The 22,295-nt window shown below is 37.2% G+C and overlaps 1 protein-coding gene across 1 annotated transcript; it reads left to right on the plus strand.

Annotated features, from left to right (window-relative positions):
• The first annotated feature begins 113 nt into the window (after positions 1 to 113).
• Positions 114 to 21,693, plus strand: LOC125229153 (epoxide hydrolase 3-like). Its single transcript, XM_048133934.1, has 6 exons — positions 114 to 346; positions 5,154 to 5,278; positions 7,099 to 7,211; positions 19,836 to 20,004; positions 20,680 to 20,819; positions 21,216 to 21,693. Exons 1-6 carry the CDS (start codon positions 146 to 148, stop codon positions 21,482 to 21,484), a joined length of 1,017 nt encoding a protein of 338 aa, XP_047989891.1. The 5' UTR covers positions 114 to 145; the 3' UTR covers positions 21,485 to 21,693.
• Positions 21,694 to 22,295: the final 602 nt, after the last annotated feature.

The following is a 22,295-nucleotide window of genomic DNA, read 5'->3' on the forward strand; positions in this document are numbered from 1 at the left end:
TCCGAACTCCGAACGTCATGTCAATATCCCGAAATGAGCCACTTGACGCTTCAAGTGGTGGGCGTACATATTAAACTACACAGTGCTTATACATAGTAGTCAGGTCAGTCTGACAGCCGGCGTCGCGAGCAGTGCGCGTGTCACCATGAGCGTACTCGACACGATCTCGCGTTTCGTAGTGTTCAACCTCCTTACTGTGTTCTATAGTATCCTGACATTAGCGTATTTCGCTGTGAGATATGTCAAGAACCCCTTTGCGGACCCTTGGGCTCAGAAGCTGCGACTGGAACCGCCGGCCTGCCTGACGGACCCTAAATATGGAGTACATAAGTACATTAAAGTTAATGTAAGTTTATTGTTTACCTGTTGAAAATTAAAAATGTATAGTAGGTATCCTATCCTGATGCTTCTGGGTGCTGACCCATGAGCATATATCTACTACTTTTAAAAAAAATTGTATCTTCGTCTGTCAATGAAAAGAAAACTAGTAAGTATATATGGAATGCATAGAGACTTACTGCGTTTTAACTTTGAGGAACAGCGTGAGATACGAGATTTTTTTAAAGTAGTGACGATATGATTTAGATTTAGATTTAGATTTTCTTTATTTCATGATAAAAATTACACTATAAATTTGTTACATGCCAAAGTTATGTTTATCTTCTCATCATGATCGTCGAAAATTACATTATAAATTATGTAGAATTATATGTACCTAGTCCTCTTTTTTTTACCAGAGACATACAAGGCAAACAATTGGCAAACAAGCGTACGGTCCGCCTGATGGTAAGCAGTTACCGTAGCTTGCAAATGTTATACACTCATTTTTTGAACTCGATCTATACTGTAAATCTTTAAGAATATTTTTTTTAATTACATACTATCACAGAATATATAATAGTACAAGTACAGAAGGCCCACTGCTTTGATGTTCACGAAATGCCGCCTTTTAAATACCTACAAAATTCTTACAAAGAAACGAGCCGCACGTGCGCGGCGTCCCGTGATAGGGTTACCAATGGATTCAAACGAATTAATACTCACATAAAATGTTATACTATTATATTCAAGTCTTGGGTACTTTCTAGGTATATATACTGTATTTATATATTTTTGTTCAAGTTCTAACATCACAAATCACAAGCCTTATTGACCTTACCGTGGGACTTAATCAGTAGTAGATCTGTGTAAGAATGTCCTATGGTATTTATTTTATTCAATATGTCTATTTAACTAAATATTATTAGCATTTCACACGCGGACATCGCTTGCAAAAACCTCGCGACGTAAAGTAACAATAGAAAGTGCGAACGTGCATTCCGTGAGAACGCGCGCCACCCCTGAGTAGGCCGCGAACTCGCGGCCGCCAGGATGTACTTGTAGCGCGGCGATAGAATCGCGGAGTGACGCGAGATTATCTCGCTATGTGTCCCACTCTAATGAATACAGTTAGAATAGGACTCGTGCCTGGCGGGCAAGATAATTGCCGAGCTGTAAGTACCCATGGCCCGTAGTTTTTAACCTTTAATTAGGTACCTATTCACTGAACGTGACAAGGCACTATCGAAGAAGTCAATAAACCTTTGCCACGATAGGATGTTGTCGGTTGTCGGACATGAATTATAATAATTACCAACCGTCAATGACTACGCATTCATTACGCATTGTATGTATGCAGGCGTAGGTATTGCAGGGTATTAGGCAATCCTCAATGAGGACGTAAGTGTCGAATGTATTGTGTATGGATACTGATGAACTTTTGATTTGTCTCAGGCGAAGCCACTTGGAACCTCATATTATAATGGTCTCTGTATCACCCTAGTTAGAGTAGGTAGGTAATTTAACTACAAGATGTAGCTACTGTTAGAGGTTCTTTTTGAAGTGAAACTTCTGGCGACTTTCAACTGACAGCATTAAACGTTTAACTCTTAGTGTTGCCAAGTCGAATTTTGAAATAATTATTTTATTTCCTATTTTATTTACAATTTTCATTTCCACATTAAGAAGTTTCACTTCTTCCGCGCGGAGGGACTCTACGCACTATTTTTTCCTGTTAGATTTCTAGAAAACAAATAGACCGCTAACCTTCGTTATATTTTCAGTCAGTTGTATGTACTTTAATATCGCTTGTTTCGTCACGACCTTGGCTTAACTGATAAAATTGTCAAGCACTACAATCTGAGTCACAAAAATTATATGATACTTAATATCAAAATTTGAAAATAGGTGCCAATTTGGCTTTAAAAATTGGTAGGTACGTTAAAATGGGGATATTTAGGATACGTGGGGATATTTAGAACAAGATGGAAAATTTCAAATTCAGAATTAAACGCTTTACAGTTGGTGAGAATATGTTTATGTACAAAGGTGTGAAAGTAAAGCATTTACTTCCATCAACTTCCAAAATAACCCCATCTCGGTTACAGAAACTACAGAAAGTATTTAAAAAAAGTAAAAAAAAAAAAACACTTAAAAACCAAGAGACAAAATTAAAAGTAGATAAAAACCATTCCGTAAAGATCGTATTCGACAGTAAACGGTAATGCGGTTTAAGTTTAGACATTATTAGGAAAAATGTCGTAACACTTTGGCGAAATCCCATCGTCGATTTCTCAAAACTTGTGTGGCAAGGACCGATAACAAAAATACTGCCTACGAAGAATCCATGGTCATACTGAGTATATGTATTTAAGATGTCATGCCCATATGTATGATTTATTTAACGTCTGATGATGTTCATGTGCTTTTTTATAAAATGTCTAATTTTTATTACGATATTTTTTAAGTGCCTACGGAATATGGATTAAAAAGGACGTACTTACGTATTATTAACGTAATCCTATGGTTCGCATTTCAATGTAATTTTTAAACGAATGTTTTAGGCCTAAATTTCATTCGTTCGATTTATAAATTAATTCGTTCGATTTGACTAAAATAGGTGGCTCTATATTCACTATGGTGCTCATTCGATCACAAAGACACAATTTAAGCTCAACTATTATTGCTAACCTATGTGGTTATAGTCAATCAAGGTCCTCTGTGGTGAAACGACCTGCACGCCGGAGTGGGTTTATAGTGGGTAGGGCCAAGTACCCCCCTCTCGCTAGGAGAGGGAAAATAAACGGCGAATCCCACACATCGTGATCATGCAATCCCACGTGTTCTATCTAAAAAACAAGGAAAGTTAAGTTCAATAAGGTCAGTCGCAGCCAAGCTTTCTGCGAATTCTTATCAACTGTAGTATGTGTGAATCGGAACGTCCTCTTCTGCTCTGTGAGCCCTTGCATATTGTGTAGCTCCAATAAATTAATTCTATAAAATTTAAGTTTTAATTCCGTACTACATTGTACGTACAACATTGTAATAATACAACATTGACGATGAGGATGGGATAGTATGTATAGTCACTCTGATCATCTGTATGGCAGTTAAATTTGAATCGTTTAGTTGTGTGACTACTATATTATTTTAATTTGTTACTCGATAACGTAAACGTCACGGAAAATGACGTTCCTTGTATGGAGAAATTTAACAGCGCTGCCAACGGTTAGGTACTGACTGAAAACATACATTTTGTGTGAGTTTGCGCTATCGAGTCGCATTCAAAACAAAACTATGGTGGCTACACTGGTCCATGCAGAGACTCGCTTACATCCATATAATAAATAGTACCTATATCTAGATCCAGTAAACGGGTTAGATCGCATCGCGTTGCAACGTACAGTTTATTCAACCCGAGTGCAATGGCGAGAAAGCGGAACGGCTCTCGTGCTGCACTTTAGAACTGTGTTTATGCACGCTGAGAAAATTACGATATCATTCTTATCTAAGGCCCTATAATTTCAAAATCCATTTCTAAATGGCAAAATTACTGACTAATAAAAATCCGGGCATGTTGATTAATATTCACAGATATATAGTATTTAATGCTCTGAGTTAATATTAGTAGGTAACGCATATACAAACAATATCCGTCAGCATATTTTTTCCAAGAAATTCAGTATATTATTTTGGCCACAAAAAGGCATTTAGTGGGCGTAAAAAAGACTTTATTCTGTAAGCGTATGATCATTCACATTAGCGAAATAGTTCTGATTGTCAAACCGTATCGCCACAAAAAACGGCAAAAATTTCGTCGTCTCTTGAACTTGGCACAGAAAAACGAGCTCCGTTGTAGGTCAGTGGTACAGTGGGCTCACCGAGTGTTACGTAATTTACGTGTGCTCTCAGCTTACTATATTGCACCTAATAAAACGCTTATTCTCCATTCAGTCCGGACTGGTCCTATGACGTAGAGTTAGAACACGCTAACTTTGTAGCGCATCTGATAGCACTGATATGATATAACTTGAAAATGTAAAAAAATCTCCTATCAAATTATGGAATTTAAAGCATAGAATAAATAAGTAAGGAAAAAAATTAACTCAGGTTTAAAGTAACAAATTTACAGTACCTTTCTTAGCCTGTGCTGTCAAATAAACTATAGAGTTAACTTGGATCGATTCTAGGTAGTTAAAATTAGCAACTAATATATTCTCCGCATAGCTTCTACAACAGTACTCATTACGTAGTTTAGATGTAGGTAAATTTTGAGTTGTTGTCTAATTATTAGTTGCATTTTACAAAATCGCTGTAGAGGTAGACCGGACCCACTTCACTGTATTACAATACAATACAATACAATACAATACAAATACTCTTTATTGCACACCTCAATACACGAAACATCACCTGTATTAATTTTGCTTACAAAATTGAATCTCGGGCTCGAGAATTGGAGGCCTCTACTACTAGAGTAACAAGAAGGGCTAATGACGTAGTAAACACTGAGCCAGTTAAAAGTTTCCACATGTGGAAACTGTACAATGTAAAACTATATACAATAATTACACCATGGTAGATAATTTTGAACTTAAACTTTGCCTAGGTATAATTTACATCTCTGTTTGTTAGAGATAAGTAGATAACTATTGTAGGTACATACACGGATCGTTGTATTGAATTCGCTAGGTACATATACTTATTGATGAGCTTACAGGGGCTGAGTAATCCAGGCATCACATGTAGATTTTAGTGCTTTTAATGCTTTTTTCGCTTATAAATGTTCTTTAATTTTCTTTAGTGTTTTAGCTGAAGTGTGGTTTTTTTTACAGAATGTCAAGTTACATTACGTGGAAAGTGGCGATCCGTCTAAACCCCTCATGATATTTCTGCATGGGTTCCCTGAATTTTGGTACTCTTGGAGACATCAAATCGTCGAGTTCAACAAAGATTATTGGTAAAACCTTAACCTTCTTTATTTATTCTTACATTTTATAAATTTATGTAAGTAAGAAATTAATTCGTAATTGGTATATCACATTTTAAGTTACGTCCCTATTCACCCCGCCAACCCTATTCACCCCGGTATCAACTATGTATATTATCTATCTATGACAGTTGTACAAATTGTACAATGTACATGCGGGTCGAATCTTGCAAGTTAACGACCTACGTCCCGATTTCCGATGAATGCGGAGCGGAGCACGAAAACGGGGCATAGTCTCCTGCACCTGCAGAGCTAGCAGCTAGCGCATGGTTGGTGAGAGAATATGAATATGTCACCGCGAGATAGACTACCCGTCCACAGTACCCGTTCTTATGTCATTAATAGGTACCTACAATTAGAAAAATACGTGGGATCTAATTACCTATGTCGGGGCCACAGACCAATCCCTATAGACATCCATTACAAGACGACTCGCGGTCGCCAGCCTTCCTAGTATTTGCACTGATATAAGCGCGGGCGCTCGCCGTGCCCGATCAGTAGCGACCAAGTAACAGACCCGAAAGCAGCGCGTGTTTCTCGCAGTAAAAAAATTGAAAAATTAACTTTTTAACAAAAAATAAAACCGCCTTCAAAAAAAGCGCGTTACAAAACACGGAGAAACTAAAAAGCAAAAAATAATAAACCTTTGAATTCAGATTTCTTATCGTATTGCAATAATCTAAACATCCAAATTATAAACAAATCCATTATTTTTGTAGTCGGTACCAGACCTGTTCGTCGCCTTGCTATTGCCTGTTTGCCCCACCCAACCATACGCAGGCTGGCACCGACTCCAAAAATAATTGATTTGTTTATAATTTGGATGTTTAGATTATTGCAATACGATAAGAAATCTGAATTCAAAGGTTTATTATTTTTTGCTTTTTAGTTTCTCCGTGTTTTGTAACGCGCTTTTTTTGAAGGCGGTTTTATTTTTTGTTAAAAAGTTAATTTATTTGTTGATTTTTAGTGATTCCTATTGATATTATATGTATCAGTCCGAATATATGTACACTAGTGAAAGAATTATCCTTTAACTCCTAACCATTGAGGAGTTGACCTTCCATCATCAGCTCAGCCACATAAAATTATTACCATCAGGCGTAAATACTGGTTTACCTTTGAAAAATACACTAAAAACATTACATGTGCCTATAACATTTGAAGAGTTCCCTCGATTTCTCCAGGATCCCATCATCAGACCCTGACTTGGTGCCAATGGGACCATCTCGGGGTTATACCCGTTCGATCAAAAAAAAAATTTTGAAAATCGGTCCACAATTCTCGGAGATATCGAGGAACATACATACAAAAAAAAAAAAAAAAAAATTCAGTCGAATTGAGAACCTCCTCCTTTTTTGAAGTCGGTTAAAAAGGGTATTTTGATGTCTTAAAGATGTCCACCTGTAGTGTGAAATGGTGTGGAAAGGTAACAAGAAGCTCAAATTTAAAAACAGACGTCATTACATTCCACATAAAAGTCATATTTATAATTTATTCAGAGCCGGCATAGGTCAACTTACATTGGCCACTAACGCGTCAGTAGAGGGACAGTCCCTTTCATCTGGCGCGACTGCCCGCCGTCCTTGAAACGGCCAATCACAGCGCGCTTAACACATTCCCCGCCCGCTCCTCGCACCCCTGGCACTGGTGACTCGTATCGCGAACAAAATATACAAGAATGCTACTCTATAGGAGGTTCTCTGTGGTCGGGGCGTTATTTTGCCGTTGTGCAAAAAAATTGCATTGATTTTGACAAACTATCAACCAATTTTAATGACGTATTTCAGGTGTATTGCTGTGGACATGCGAGGGTACGGAGACTCGGAGCGGCCAGACGACGTATCTGCATACCATATTGATCTCCTGGTGGAAGATGTTCGGGATCTAATACGTCAGTTAGGTAAGTTTGTAACATGGCTTCATTAGTAGGTACCTGTTCGTCTGTTTTTCATAGGGAATGCAGAACCGGTACCAGTCCCGGAACCGGGACTGAGATTTCCGGTACTGGGAAAGAACCGGGAAATCCCGGTTCTTCGGTACTTTTCGGTACTGAGGGGGTTTACTACCTTTGGTTTACATTTGTTAAAAAAATATGAATAAAACATAAAATTAAGAATAAAATGTGTAATAATTTGATGCGAATATTAGCTATATCAAAACAAAATATAAAAAGAAAACACTACTGTATGAGTTTTATTATAGGTACCTATTTCTAATAATCTGTTATGCAAAACATCTACCTACTTATAAGAAAATTATGCCAAATATGTCGTAGACAGCGCATGTGAAAAGTGTTTAGCCGTCGCTCCTGTTTTCCCGTCTCTTGTTTGCTGACGATGCAGCTTTTGTAGCGAACTCTGCAGCCGAGTTGCAAAACATCGTGGACAGGTTTTCGCGGGCTTACACTTTGTTCTCCATGCCCATCAATGCCAAAAAGACAGTCGTATTAGTGTAGGTCTGTGCGGAAATGAAAATGAAAAATGAAAATGAAAAATATTTTATTTTCCTTGAAAAAGGTTTACAATATTGCCATCAGTGGTTGGGACTTCCCTTTAGGTAAGTAAACCTGTATTGGGATGCCCCGCTCCTCCATAACTAACAGTCCTAATAATCTAATTTTTCAAAGAAATTTTACATAGGTATATCTATTTTTTATTATTATTAATAAGCTAATAAATAAGCTAATTAATTTACTTTATTAACCGACTTCAAAAAAGGAGGAGGTTCTCAATTCGACTGAATGTTTTTTTTTTTTTTTTTTTTTTTTTTTTTTTTTTTTTTTTTTTTTTTTTTGTATGTATGTTACTCGATATCTCCGAGAATCGTGGACCGATTTTCAAAATTTTTTTTTTGATCGAACCGGTATAACCCCGAGATGGTCCCATTGGCACCAAGTCAGGGTCTGATGATGGGATCCTGGAGAAATCGAGGGAACTCTTCAAATGTTATAGGCACATGTAATGTTTTTAGTCTATTTTTCAAAGGTAAACCAGTATTTACGTCTGATGGTAATAATTTTATGTGGCTGAGCTGATGATGGAAGGTCAACTCCTCAATGGTTAGGAGTTTAAGGATAATTCTTTCACTACTGTACATGTATTCGGACTGATACATATAATATCACTAGGAACCACTAAAAATCAACTGAGCTGATGATGGAAGGTCAACTCCTCAATGGTTAGGAGTTAAAGGATAATTCTTTCACTACTGTACATGTATTCGGACTGATACATATAATATCACTAGGAACCACTAAAAATCAACAAATAAATAAACTTTTTAACAAAAAATAAAACCGCCTTCAAAAATAAGCGCGTTACAAAACACGGAGAAACTAAAAAGCCAAAAATAATAAACCTTTCAATTCAGATTTCTTATCGTATTGCAATAAGCTAAACATCCAAATTATAAACAAATCAATTATTTTTGGAGTCGGTACCAGCCTGTGTATGGTTGGGTGGGGCAAACAGGCAATAGCAAGGCGACGAACAGGTCTGGTACCGACTACAAAAATAATTGATTTGTTTATAATTTGGATGTTTAGCTTATTGCAATACGATAAGAAATCTGAATTGAAAGGTTTATTATTTTTGGCTTTTTAGTTTCTCCGTGTTTTGTAACGCGCTTATTTTTGAAGGCGGTTTTATTTTTTGTTATATAAACTAAATGCTTATAATACTTTTAATTATTATTTATTGTATTAACCAATATATTTTAGCTGCTATATTAATACTAGTACTAACACGGGCGTGTGTGTGTGTGTGTGTGTGTGTGTGTGTGTGTGTTTTTGAGTGTGTGTACAATCAATAATTTACGCGGTATAGAAGTGATTCGGTGTCATCATAGCTAAGTTGTTTCAGCCATTTATTAAGTTCTATCTTACACTTATATAGTAGTAATGGATGGATATTTATAATTTTATTTATATTGTTGTATATGTATGACGATTGCGCTTTATATTGCCTCTTGGCGAACATACTAGTGGATGGCACAGCTTTAGAAGTCGTTGAGTTTTGCTACCTTCGGTCGACCGTATCCAACAATCTCCCGTAGCCTTACCATGACTTTTTTAAGTGAAAAAATACGTTACGTTTTCAGTGAGAGTTACAGAAAATGTATGGAAAAACTGAACAGCGCTCCAAGCGGAAACGCTCACGTACTAAAATTTTCATCGGTACCATAAGTTATTAACGAGTTTACTCCGAGTTTTTAATACGTTCCTAACTTTACAGCTAAGGCGCTCTCTTTCTGATTGCATGAAGTCAATAGAACCAGAACTATTTGACAGTCTCTAGTGAAAACTCAATACTTTACGTGAGTAATCATGACTAGGCTTGGGACTTTTGGATGCTCGCTATGGTTCTGGCATCCGATGTTTTTCGAAGTCAAAGTCAAAGCCTGGAAATAAAACATGTTAGATGTCATGATCTATACGTATACCTATAACAATATGCAATTAATTTTATCACAAATCTATTACACACACCTGTCGAAGTTCACAGTTGACGCGATATGCATAATATACATAGCTGGGCACCGTTAATCAAATAGTTAACTTCGTTAATCGCTAATCCGTTACTAAAAAAGTTAACTTCGTTAATCGTTAAAGCGATACATTTCGACAAATTTAACGCAAGTTAAAGTTAATCGTTAATCCGTTAACACGTGAAAAAAAAATGAACTTTTCTTTAAATATTTTGTTGCATCAGTATCCACTATAACGTATTATATTTCTGTAAAAGGCCAAAGTACAGCTAGCTAACTCTAGGCTGCACGTGGAAGGCAGTGATCGCCTGAGCTACTGCCAAGAGCTGTGTCAGGAGAGACGGTGACGGGACTGTTGTGGCACTTTGGGCGGTAGAGGCTAGTGAAGCGAATGTGGTCGTAAATAGGGCTCGAATTTGCTGACCTATCACTACAACAGTCGCCATGGTAAAGCTTAGGATTCACCGAATCAAAGTTAGTAAAAGCAAATCCACGTGAAGAATACATTTTTAGCTAATATTTCGGACTTTTAGCAATCGACATCGGTAAAACCTAGGATTTACCGGCAAATCATAGGATTTGCCGTACTTCGGGCTTTTATAGTAGCGTTCAGAACGTGTTTTTCGCAGCGCAGATGGCGCCTGTGCCCTACTAGATTAACGATAAACGGACTCGGAGAAATTTAACGGAAGTTAACGAGTCCGTTAACATTTTTTCAAGTTAACTTAAAAGTTAATCCGTTAATCGAAATGTTAACTTCGTTAATTAACGGATTAACGAGTTAATGCCCAGCTATGATAATATATACTATATACGTATATACTACCTACGATTTACTTTACTATCCATCCTCTTTGATACTTGTGTTTTGTTTGACAGACGACTGACATCTATTTCAAATAAAAACACTTGAGTAATAAGTTGTCAGTTCAGATGAAATATCGTTTACGCAATTTGTAATAAAATTTTAAAATGAATAATTTTACGACTTGCGAAATTAAATCCTGGTTAGAGCCGTATCAGGAATTAAAATATTATGAAGAAAAGTCTAGTATATTTTGCTCTTTATGTGATGTTCATTTCTAAGCCGGAAAAAAAGTATTTATTGCTAACCATATTAAAAGTGTATCCCATCAAAAAAACTGTGGTGAATATAGCTTGTTTTTGGATTGGATAGAGATATTGTTGTTAGATATTTTATTTCCAGGCTTTGACTTTGACTTCGAAAAAAATTTTTTAACATAATGGCGACTCTGCGGATGACAGAACCATAGCGAGCATCCAAAAGTCCCAAGCCTAATCATGACAGTCACTAACGTAAAAGTAAACCACCAATTCACTCTGATGTGTTATTACTGTCAAATTATATAACAATCCCACAACATTTTCACGATTATATTTGCAATTTTAAATGCAAAATAAATAAGACTAATATGTATTAATGTATAATATTACGTGAAATTAAAGAACAGCTTAAATGTAGCAGTTAGTCAGTAGTTCGATAAAAAGATAAACCAGTGATGAAACCAGTGCTTGATACTTTTACAAAGGTAATGTAATGAGTTAGGTTTATTATTCATCATTTTGTACTGTTTAGCTACAGTTGAGATGATTATATTGGTTGCTTTCAGAAAAAGAAGATATTATTGAAATAGTTATTTGTTATACAAGGGGGCAAAGTTGTATTTTAACACACGAGAAGTAAAATACATTTGCACCCGAGTGTAACACAAAACTTTTCCCCTCACTACAGCGAGGAAACTACAACGCAAAAAATGCATTTATCACTGCTTCCAGTAGTTCCACAGGTGGTAAATCATCTTTATTACTAGATTCACCTACTTTTATAAATTTTAAAGCAGTTAATTTGACTTTATTCAAGGTCAAATTACTTTACCCACTAGTGGATAAAATGCGTTTTTACCCGCTGGTAATAAAGGACAAAACACGTGTTTCCGAGCTAGTGCGGGGAAAACAATATTTCCATGCCAGCCGTATGGTATTCAGCAAACCCAACGTAGAAGATTGTTCAAATTGATAATGAATGAGGCAGTTAAGAATAAACTGATTACCTACAGCAGCAGGCAGTACCAATTCATGGGCATGTTAGTTTCTCAATGCACATTATTACTTGTACCTATAGTCACCATAACACCATATCTCGTGGGTATATATTAGAAGTGAACCAAAGGAAAAAACTTCAAAAAAAATATCCTATTACTGAAATAAAGTATCTCTTTCTGTGACTTTGTTTATTTTGTAATATTCTTGAGTAACAGGCTAAGTATTTAATAAATTGACGTGAAACGAAAACTAAAAACCTAAAATTCAGCGTTTACGTACATATCAAACATCAATTACAACGACATCGACATAGGTAAAAACAAAGTCTAAGGTAAGGTATAGAACTTTTGAAGGCGATTAGATCATTATGGGGTGTATATGAAGATTATAATTTGATACAAAAGTGAGTAGAAAAAGCATTTTGAAACAAGTAAAAATTGTATCTGATTTTTTGGCAGGGCACGTAGCCAAATGCACAAACGATTATGATAACATCGTTATCGTAGCTTAGCTATCTCTATCACTTTTCCGTATTGACATGACAGAGCTAGACTGAATTTCGATCGGCGTTTAGCGCATAGATTTAAAGTCCATGGTTTAGCGTCAACGATTAACATTTCAGCTAAGTCCTTGTGTCAAATCAAAAATGACAAAGCTAATTTTTTTTTAATTTATTGGGAGCATTGGCAACTTGGCCATCAGAGTAATATTGCACATATTGAAATGCTAAACTTATGACTATTTAGTAACTACACAATACAATGTTTTATGAATGAAAAGAAGTATTTTGGAACAATTACATTATTTAAAAAGCGCCAATAGTGTGAATAATAAATTCATAAATTAGGATTAATAACAGCCTTCAAGTTCATTTCCCGGTTCTTTGCTTGGCTGAAAATCCCGGGAATTCCCGGTACTTTCGGTACCGGTATTTCCTAAACAAACCCTAATAGGGATAGGGATAGGGTAACGGTAATCGGTCGGCAATCGGTAATTGTAAGCGATAATGCGAGAAAGTACTTTTTACCCACCGACAATAGTGCCGAGATACGGAGCTATGTGAGTTCTGTTGTAATATGTAGTTCCTCAGTGTATATAGAATACATACCTACTCGTACCTACTACCTACGCTGTGGTCGCTGTGTAACATTTGTACAACCACTGCAAGCATTTCTTTTTTAAAAACAATAGTAATATGAGTAATCGAAAAAAACGCAGACAAACGTCTGCATAGAAACCTACGGATCCAAATGAAAATTTTATTATTTGTATATGTTTGAATAAGAATTCTATTAGTATGCGAGCGAAACCGCGGACAAAAGCTAATTCTATATAAGATGCTATGTACCCTTGTTCTGTAAAAAATATTTCTATTTCTTTACTACTCGAGAACATCACAAATAAACAAAGTCAATTAATGAAATACTTTATTTTAGTAACAGGAATATTTTTTGGAGTTGAGGTTTTTTCCTTTATTGGAGCACTTCTATACCTGTGATGATCATGGCCAATACCATTAAGTGCATTGCGGAACAAAAACACTTATAAATTGGTACTGCTCCCCTCTGCTGCCCTAAGGTTTTGAGTAGCGTAACTGCCAGAGTGCCACAGTATTAATATCAATTGAACCATCTTCCATGTTGACTGAATACCATACGGGTTTGTTCGGAAATATTGATTTCAATCATAGCTTCCGTCATCTTTCTGAAACCAAAAACTGCTTTGAGCATTACAATCATCTCAATTGTAAATAGTACAATATGATGGCCAAAAATAACTCATTAGTCATTACCTTATTTGATTTGTTCACTGGTTTATCTTTTTATTCAATTTTAGCTAATCTTGAATTTCACGTAATATTATAAATTAATGCAAAATGTTAGTCATAATTTTATTTAAAACTGCAAATATAATCGTGAAAATTCCGTGTGATTTTTGTATAACTTGACAGAAATGTCACGTCAGAATGACTTGGCCTATGGTTTGAGGCCTACTACCGAATACCGAAGTTATCGAAATGTGGACATGCGTCTCTTTTACTCTTATCAGTATAAAGTGAAAGAGGAAGAATCCCTCAGTGCGTATGTTTCGAAATTTGCAGTAGACCCTATATTGACAGATTTCGATAGGTAAATTACATTTACTTATGATTTTAGTTCCATCGCGTAAACACCAGAGGCGTAGCATTCGCCTATAGTTCTTTCTCCGTTTATTGATAAACTTAGAAAGGGATAGAAGCAGCTTCTTTGGCGTGAAGTTAGGCACAATATATTGTAAACAAACGTAAACTCACTTACTTTCTGAGTAAAGTAATACGGCTCTCACTTGGGCAGCCCATGGTAACGGTACCGCTTGACGCAGAAATCGATATCCGTATTGGCAAAGCGGCAACCATATTCGGGAGGCTACGTTCAAGTGTCTTCTTCTTCCTCCTACCCTTATCCCACGTTATGTGGAGTCGGTACAACAGGTCTTCCTCTTCCATTCTCCTCTATCTTTCATCATCCACCAGGTCACGGTCGATGCTTCCGTAATTTTGGAATAATGACCCAAGGTACCGGAAGTCGGAGCAGACTGGTAGGTATGCACCATCTAAGGCAATAAGAGAAAAACTGGATAGACCACCGAAATCTCAGAACATCTGTTCAGTCTTGGTTCTGCTGATTTGCAGTCCCACACTTTCCAGCCTTTCTTGCCATTTTTCCAGCCTGCTCTGGACCTCAAGTGCATTTTACCCAACAAGAACAATGTCATCGGCGAACAGCATACACCAGTGCTTCTTCCTGTATGTCCGATGTCAGAGCATCCATAACCAGGAGGAACAAATAAGGACCTAAAGTCGACTCCTGGTGTAGACTTACCGCCACATTGAACTCTTTCTATCATACATCGCCTGAACAAGCCGCACATACTTCTCTGGTACTCACGTCTCTCTCATACACCACCATAGAACCTTAGGCGGAACTCTATCGTATGCCTTTTCCAGATCCACGAACACCATGTGAAAGTTCTTTTTTGCTTTTCTGTATTTTGTAAAGAGTATGGTGTAACAAACTTCTCACTTTAAGAACCAAAACTTTAGTATACCAGACAAGCATACTTTGAGAAACCTGGACGAAGTGTGCAAAACATCATACACCTCTACATAGACTAATTATAACATTAGCAAAGTTAGTTTGGTTTACCCTCCAAGTATAACCGACGCCGAGGTCCCGGTCTTTGCCGAGGAAAAACTACCGCGCGGGACGAGTCTAACGCGTTTGAAGTTTTTACATTACACCATTAAGGGCCACTTGCACTGAACAAGGGGTTAACTAAATAAATAGTGGGTTAATAAACCCGGGGTTAACTCGTTAAAATTTTAACCCCGATCTTTTGTTGCACCATTGAAAACTAAGTTAGGGTTAGCTAACCCGGCAGTTTTTTTATTTTAAGCAGGCAACATTATTACTTTTTCAATCCGTTCTATAAACCAGCCAAATATTAAAGAACGAATGATGAATGGAAATGTATGTCTATCTCTTTTACGCCACGACATGGGGCGTAATGCTATCTTTCTTTAAAGCAACACGGCATGATATTTCGTCTAGGCGTATTATATTTGTGTCATGAGATGCTGCAGTGTACCTACTGTTTACTGTTTTTATCAGCTCTGATGACGAACGGTTGCACTCCTGCCTGTTTTCACAGTTTGTGTCTCAGTTATATCTCTGCAGGCAGAGCATTTTAGTAAACTTTCAAAAAAATTCTTAGAGGAAGTGTAATAAATGTTATAGTATGCTATATATTCGTGAACTACTCAGTAAGCCCTTTTATTTCATACCCCACACGTCATGGTTTGATGAAAAAATTTTTTTTCTTTGTATGCAATTTCGATTGCCGGGGTGCGGGGAAGGGGACCCCTTCCCCGCACCCCGGCAATCACTGGTTGGCAACATGTGTTTATATGGTGTCCGGGATCTATAAAATATATATCTGAAGTCAGAATGAGGTGCGCTATTTTTGCAAACGAACATCCCCTTGGAGTCTGCTCTATACCTGATATTGGGATTTACAGTACTGGACAAAATTCTTCATACACCGACATAAAAAAATTAACTTTCTATCATAATTTCTCTTACCCTTAAACTTAACATCACAGTTGTGTTGAAAACTTTTGGCTAATTTCATGGCGTACAACATACAGACAACAATATATCAATGATTGTACAATTATTGTTTTACATGGGTATAAATATAAATATTAGTACTTTTGGCTCTGGACAAATTTGATCATACAGTAATTAAAATACGAATGAAATGCAATATATTAGTGTGTATGGCTTTCATCTGCTTTAGATATGGCTGCTTGTCTCGGAGGAACATTTTCAGGTACAAACTGAAGGTATTTATCTAACCCAAGCTTTTTCCTGTGTGCCTACTAAAGTAGGCAAAGTGGGTATAATTCAGAATAACATTTGATATTTTCTTTGTTTTTCCAAAAACTTCCTTAAATTTTGGCTAGGATTGATAACATGAGACTATGTCAGCCATTGAAGCTACTTAATCCTATGAATCACAACGAACGCATGAAATAGACATACTAGTATTTTCTTTCAGTCATCTTTTCATATATAAGTATTCAGACGGGCGATGGCTGAAAGATAATACCAGTATGTATATCTCATGCGTTTGTTATGATTAATAGGAATGAATAGCTTGAATGGCTAACATATTTAGTCTCATGTAATCAATCCAAGCCAAAATTTAAGGAAGTTTTTGGAAAAATAAAGAAAATATCAAATGTCATTCTGAATTATACCCACTTTGCCTACTTCAGTAGACACACAGGAAAAAGCTTGGGTTAGATAAATACTTTCAGTTTCTCACATAAAATGTTCCTCCGAGACAATCAGCGATATCTTAAGCAGATGACAGCCATACACACTACTACATTGCATTTCATTCGTATTTTAATTACTGTATGATCAAATTCGTCCAGAGCCAAAAGTACTGATATTTATATTTATACTCATGTAAAAAAAAATTGTACGATCATTGATATGTTATTGTCTGTATGTTGTACGCCATGAAATTAGTTAAAAGTTTTCCAATACAACTGTGATGTTAAGTTTAAGGGTAAAGAAATTATGATAGAAAGTTTATTTTATATGTCGGTGTATGAAGAATTTTGTCCAGTACTGTACGTATTGCAATCTGTGTTTGATTTTATTCAATAAAAATGCGACACTGTGTTTTTTTAATCGAAACCTTCTGTGAAACTCTTTATCTCTATGTGTATTAAAGTAATCGGTACGTTCTGCGATTCTTCGGTCGTAAAAATCCGTGCTGATGTATTCTATGATTTCTTCATCGTCGTCAGAAAATAATAATAACGTTGATCATATTTATTTGTTCTCTCCGACAACACGATAAAGAAATTTCCAAATTGTGCGCCATTTTACTAGTACTAACCCAGAGTTAGCTATTTAACCCTGCGTCGTCGGCGGGTTAAATATTTAATAATTTAACCCAGAGTTAAACCCTAATCTTTAATGGTGCAACACAAATTATTAATTTAACCCCGTGTTAGTGGTTAACCCGGTGTTAGTTGGCTTAACCCTAGTTGGTGCAAGTGGCCCTAAGTGAATATTACATCGATTACTTTCAAATTTTTGAAGTGATTGACAGCGTTTTAGTTTGTAATCTTTGTCCATTTTTAACCGACTTCAAAAAAGGAGGAGGTTCTCAATTCGACTGAATGTTTTTTTTTTTTATTATTTTTTTGTATGTATGTTACTCGATATCTCCGAGAATCGTGGACCGATTTTCAAAATTTTTTTTTGATCGAACCGGTATAACCCCGAGATGGTCCCATTGGCACCAAGTCAGGGTCTGATGATGGGATCCTGGAGAAATCGAGGGAACTCTTCAAATGTTATAGGCACATGTAATGTTTTTAGTATATTTTTCAAAGGTACACCAGTATTTACGTCTGATGGTAATAATTTTATGTGGCTGAGCTGATGATGGAAGGTCTACTCCTCAATGGTTAGGAGTTTAAGGATAATTATTTCACTACTGTACATGTATTCGGACTGATACATATAATATCACTAGGAACCACTAAAAATCAACTGAGCTGATGATGGAAGGTCAACTCCTCAATGGTTAGGAGTTAAAGGATAATTCTTTCACTACTGTACATGTATTCGGACTGATACATATAATATCACTAGGAACCACTAAAAATCAACAAATAAATAAACTTTTTAACAAAAAATAAAACCGCCTTCAAAAATAAGCGCGTTACAAAACACGGAGAAACTAAAAAGCCAAAAATAATAAACCTTTCAATTCAGATTTCTTATCGTATTGCAATAAGCTAAACATCCAAATTATAAACAATTCAATTATTTTTGGAGTCGGTACCAGCCTGTGTATGGTTGGGTGGGTCAAACAGGCAATAGCAAGGCGACGAACAGGTCTGGTACCGACTACAAAAATAATTGAATTGTTTATAATTTGGATGTTTAGCTTATTGCAATACGATAAGAAATCTGAATTGAAAGGTTTATTATTTTTGGCTTTTTAGTTTCTCCGTGTTTTGTAACGCGCTTATTTTTGAAGGCGGTTTTATTTTTTGTTAATTCAGTACCGAAAAGTACCGAAGAACCGGGAATTTTTAACACCAGTACCGGTACCCAAAAAGTTGAAAAATCCCGGGATTTCCCGGTACTTTTAGTACCGGGAATTCCCGGGAGCATTCCCTAGTTTTTCAGGTTCAAGAAACGATCGTAGGTACTTCCGTCTGAAATGTTGGCAAGGCACCTACAACCCTTCTGGTGTTGCGACTGGACGGCGGTAACCACTTCCCATCAGGCGATTCGTCTGCTTCTTCACAGAGCTATTCATACCTATTTTTACCAATTGATACAACTTTTATTCTGTCTACCATATGAGAAAACTACAAATTTGTCCCACGTTGGGCGCCAATGTAGCTGGATCACCAGCGGTATGAAATGGTTTAGAGAAGAAAAATGATAAAAATACATATAAAAATTAATAAAATAAATACTTGTCAGTAGGTATATGAATAGTTCCTACTAGGGTTTGAGATCCGGATATCCGGATATCCGAATTATCCGGATATCCGTAGTATTAGAGATCCGGATCCGAGGTCTGATAGGATCCGGATAATACGGATCCGTTAAATATGGGTATCGATCCACACTACAAAATTTTTTCGAATTAAATTATATGAAGTATTTCCTGTATTTTGTCGCCTAAAATGTTTATTCACATTTATTTAATTCAAATACTACAGAATATCAAAGCTAGGTTAGGTTCGGTACATTACGCCATGCGATGAATATATAAAACTATATGTTGACAAACTAAATAAAATGAACTGTAAACAATAGTTTTTAAAACTGCTTTCGTTACTAACTGGATGCATCCCGCAGGAATAACGATACATTATTAATTTTCTATAAAGCTGAAACTATTGATGACGACCGGTCTGGCTCAGTCGGTAGTGACCCTGCCTGCTAAGCCGCGGTCCTGGGTTCGAATCCCGGTAAGGGCATTTATGTGACTGTGTGATGAGCACAGGTATTTTTTGTTCCTGAGTAATGGATGTTTTCTATGTAAATATATACGTATGTATTCATCTATTTAAGTATGTATATCGTCGCTTAGCACCCATAGCACAAGCTTTGCTTAGTTTGCATATAAAAATTAATAAAATAAATACTTGTCAGTAGGTATATGAATAGTTCCTACGCTCTAACGACAGCAAAAAAGTTTAAAGGTTACTTAATAAGGTATTAATTATTATGGGCTGATTGCACCAATTACCAGCTAAAAAACAATATAAATCTTTCTCTGTCCACCTTTACAGAAAGTTCCTGTAATGGACTGTTGGGCTCAATATTGCATTACTGTGCCAACTTGTTATAAAAGTTTGTGATAGCAAAACCTCATATAATTTCAGAACGAGAAAAGTGCATCCTATTGTCGCACGACTGGGGTGGCCTGATCGCGTGCCGCTTCCGTGATGTCCATCCAGACGCATTGGACGGGCTGGTCATGTTGTCCAGCACTTCCCGGGAGACCTGGCTCCACGAACTAGTACACAACTCGGAGCAGAGGAAAATGTCTTGGTGAGGAAATGTTGTTTATTATACTACACAAGCTCGGGTTACCTTGGACGCGCTGGTCACGCTGTCCAGCCCTTCCCGGGAGACCTGGCTCCACGAACTAGTGCACAACTCGGAGCAGAAGAAAATGTCTTGGTGAGGAAATGTTGTTTATTATACTACACAAGCTGGGGTTACCTTGGACGCGCTGGTCACGCTGTCCAGCACTTCCCGGGAGACCTGGCTCCACGAACTGGTGCACAACTCGGAGCAGAGGAAAATGTCTTGGTGAGGAAACGTTGACTAATATAACCTGATCTTGCTGGATATGTTGGACGCACTGGTCATGCTGTCCAGCACTTCCCGGGAGACCTGGCTCCACGAACTAGTACACAACTCGGAGCAGAGGAAAATTTCTTGGTAAGGAAACGTTGTCTATTATACTACACGAGCTGTGGTTGAGTTGCACGTGTTAGTTAATGGTTACGCTGTCCACCACTTCCCGAGTGGCTCCACGAACTAGTGCACAGCTCGGAGCAGAGAAAAATTTATTGGTGAGGAAACGTTGATAGTCGCTACTCTTGCGACTGTGTCAATCTTGTGGACTTAAAAAATATTTAATGGTAAGAATTGACCTATGACAATCTGTAAGCTTGTATACCAATGAGATTTTGTATAAATGAGAGCAATCTGTTTCAGGTACGTCCTGTTGTACCGCGTGCCATCCATTGCTGAGAAGCTGATCACGATGGATGATTTGGCATTGTTCGACAAGTGCATTCCCGCCAAGCCCGGCAGCCTTGACGTCGAGTGCTACAAGTACTGGTTCGGGAAACCTAGTAAGTGTGCTGAAACCTGTTTACATTGTGAGGAGTAAGCTACTGCCCAGTTGCGCCAGCGTTGTGTTAAGCAGCAGCTATAAGCTCGGAAGAGACGAAAGATTCTGTATGGAGTGAAAATCAAAAGACAGGAGTTCGAAGTTGGAACATTCAAAATCGTAACTTCGTAAGAGTAATTTTGGTTGATTCGTGTTACACCTACATGGTGCTCTAGCTCTTCAACCAACTAACTCTAGTACCTCAATTAACTAGTTCAGTAAACAAGATCAAATTCTTATTTCTGCTTTCTGTAGATAGCTTATAAATATTTATGCAAGCAAGACGCATTGAGCGTTATGGCCTGGTGAAAGGCGTGTATTTATTATAAAGAATTTAATCTCATAATTTGTTTTACAGCTGCCGTTACTCCACCAATCAACTACTACCGCGCGAATTTCGTATACACCTTGCCCGACAAAGCCCGCTGCGAGCGTCCCATCCCAATGCTTGTCGCCAACGGCGAAGACGACAAATATCTCGCGCAGACCATCCTAGACCGCATGAAGTCGGAATACGCACACATTGAAACAAAACTCGTCCCAGGCTGTGGACACTTCAGTATGCAAGAACAACCGGAAGTCGTTAACAAGCTAGTGAGAGAGTTCCTAGGGAAACATAAACTTTAAAATAAGTAGGTTATTATGTACAAAAGCTTTACCATTGTTTTATAGAATTTAATTAATTTTGCTTAATTGTTTAGTTACATTTCCAATGGTTCATTAGAAACCATCAATGTTTATTCATTAGGTTCGCACGCGCCTTCAATTCGTAAATTAGCTTAGTTTTTTGTAATTTTTATACTTAATTTTATTATTAAAAACGTGTTATCTATTAACCCTCGTATATTTTGAATCCAGCTTGCTTGATCTATAATTTTAATACCTACAAAGAATTTGAACATGGTTACAGTCAAAGAGAATATAATCACTACGTGAGTCTATATCTGTGGGCCTAGTGAACTAGTGAAAATCGGTATAACTCAAATTAACTCGGGTCTCGGTGAAAAAGGTCATAAGTCCGAGGTGGGACTTGTGCCCTTTTTCACCGAGTAAATTTGAGTTATACCCTTTTTCACACAGATTTCGGCAGATATGTCATGCCGGGCGATTTGTATAGAATACGCCTGTCGCAAGGTCTGCGCAACCCACACAAAGCACCAGTAATTGTAAAGATAATGCACGCACACACCTAATCCACACACACTTGTAGCTGGACGCTCCTATTGCGCAATACACGCGCATCATTTCAATGTATGTGTACACGCGAACGATAAGCGAGCGCGATCGCGCACGCACACATCGATAAATAGCGGGAACGCCTCGCCTCGTTTCCGAGAAAAATGTCTCACTGAGTGAATCGTTTTGTACACCGTTCATTGCGGCGCAAAACACTACACTGTTTACAATATGTTCCTTGTGTAGCCGCAATGTATAATGA

The sequence above is a fragment of the Leguminivora glycinivorella genome, chromosome 8 (assembly GCF_023078275.1).
Source record: "Leguminivora glycinivorella isolate SPB_JAAS2020 chromosome 8, LegGlyc_1.1, whole genome shotgun sequence".
NCBI lineage: Eukaryota > Metazoa > Arthropoda > Insecta > Lepidoptera > Tortricidae > Leguminivora > Leguminivora glycinivorella.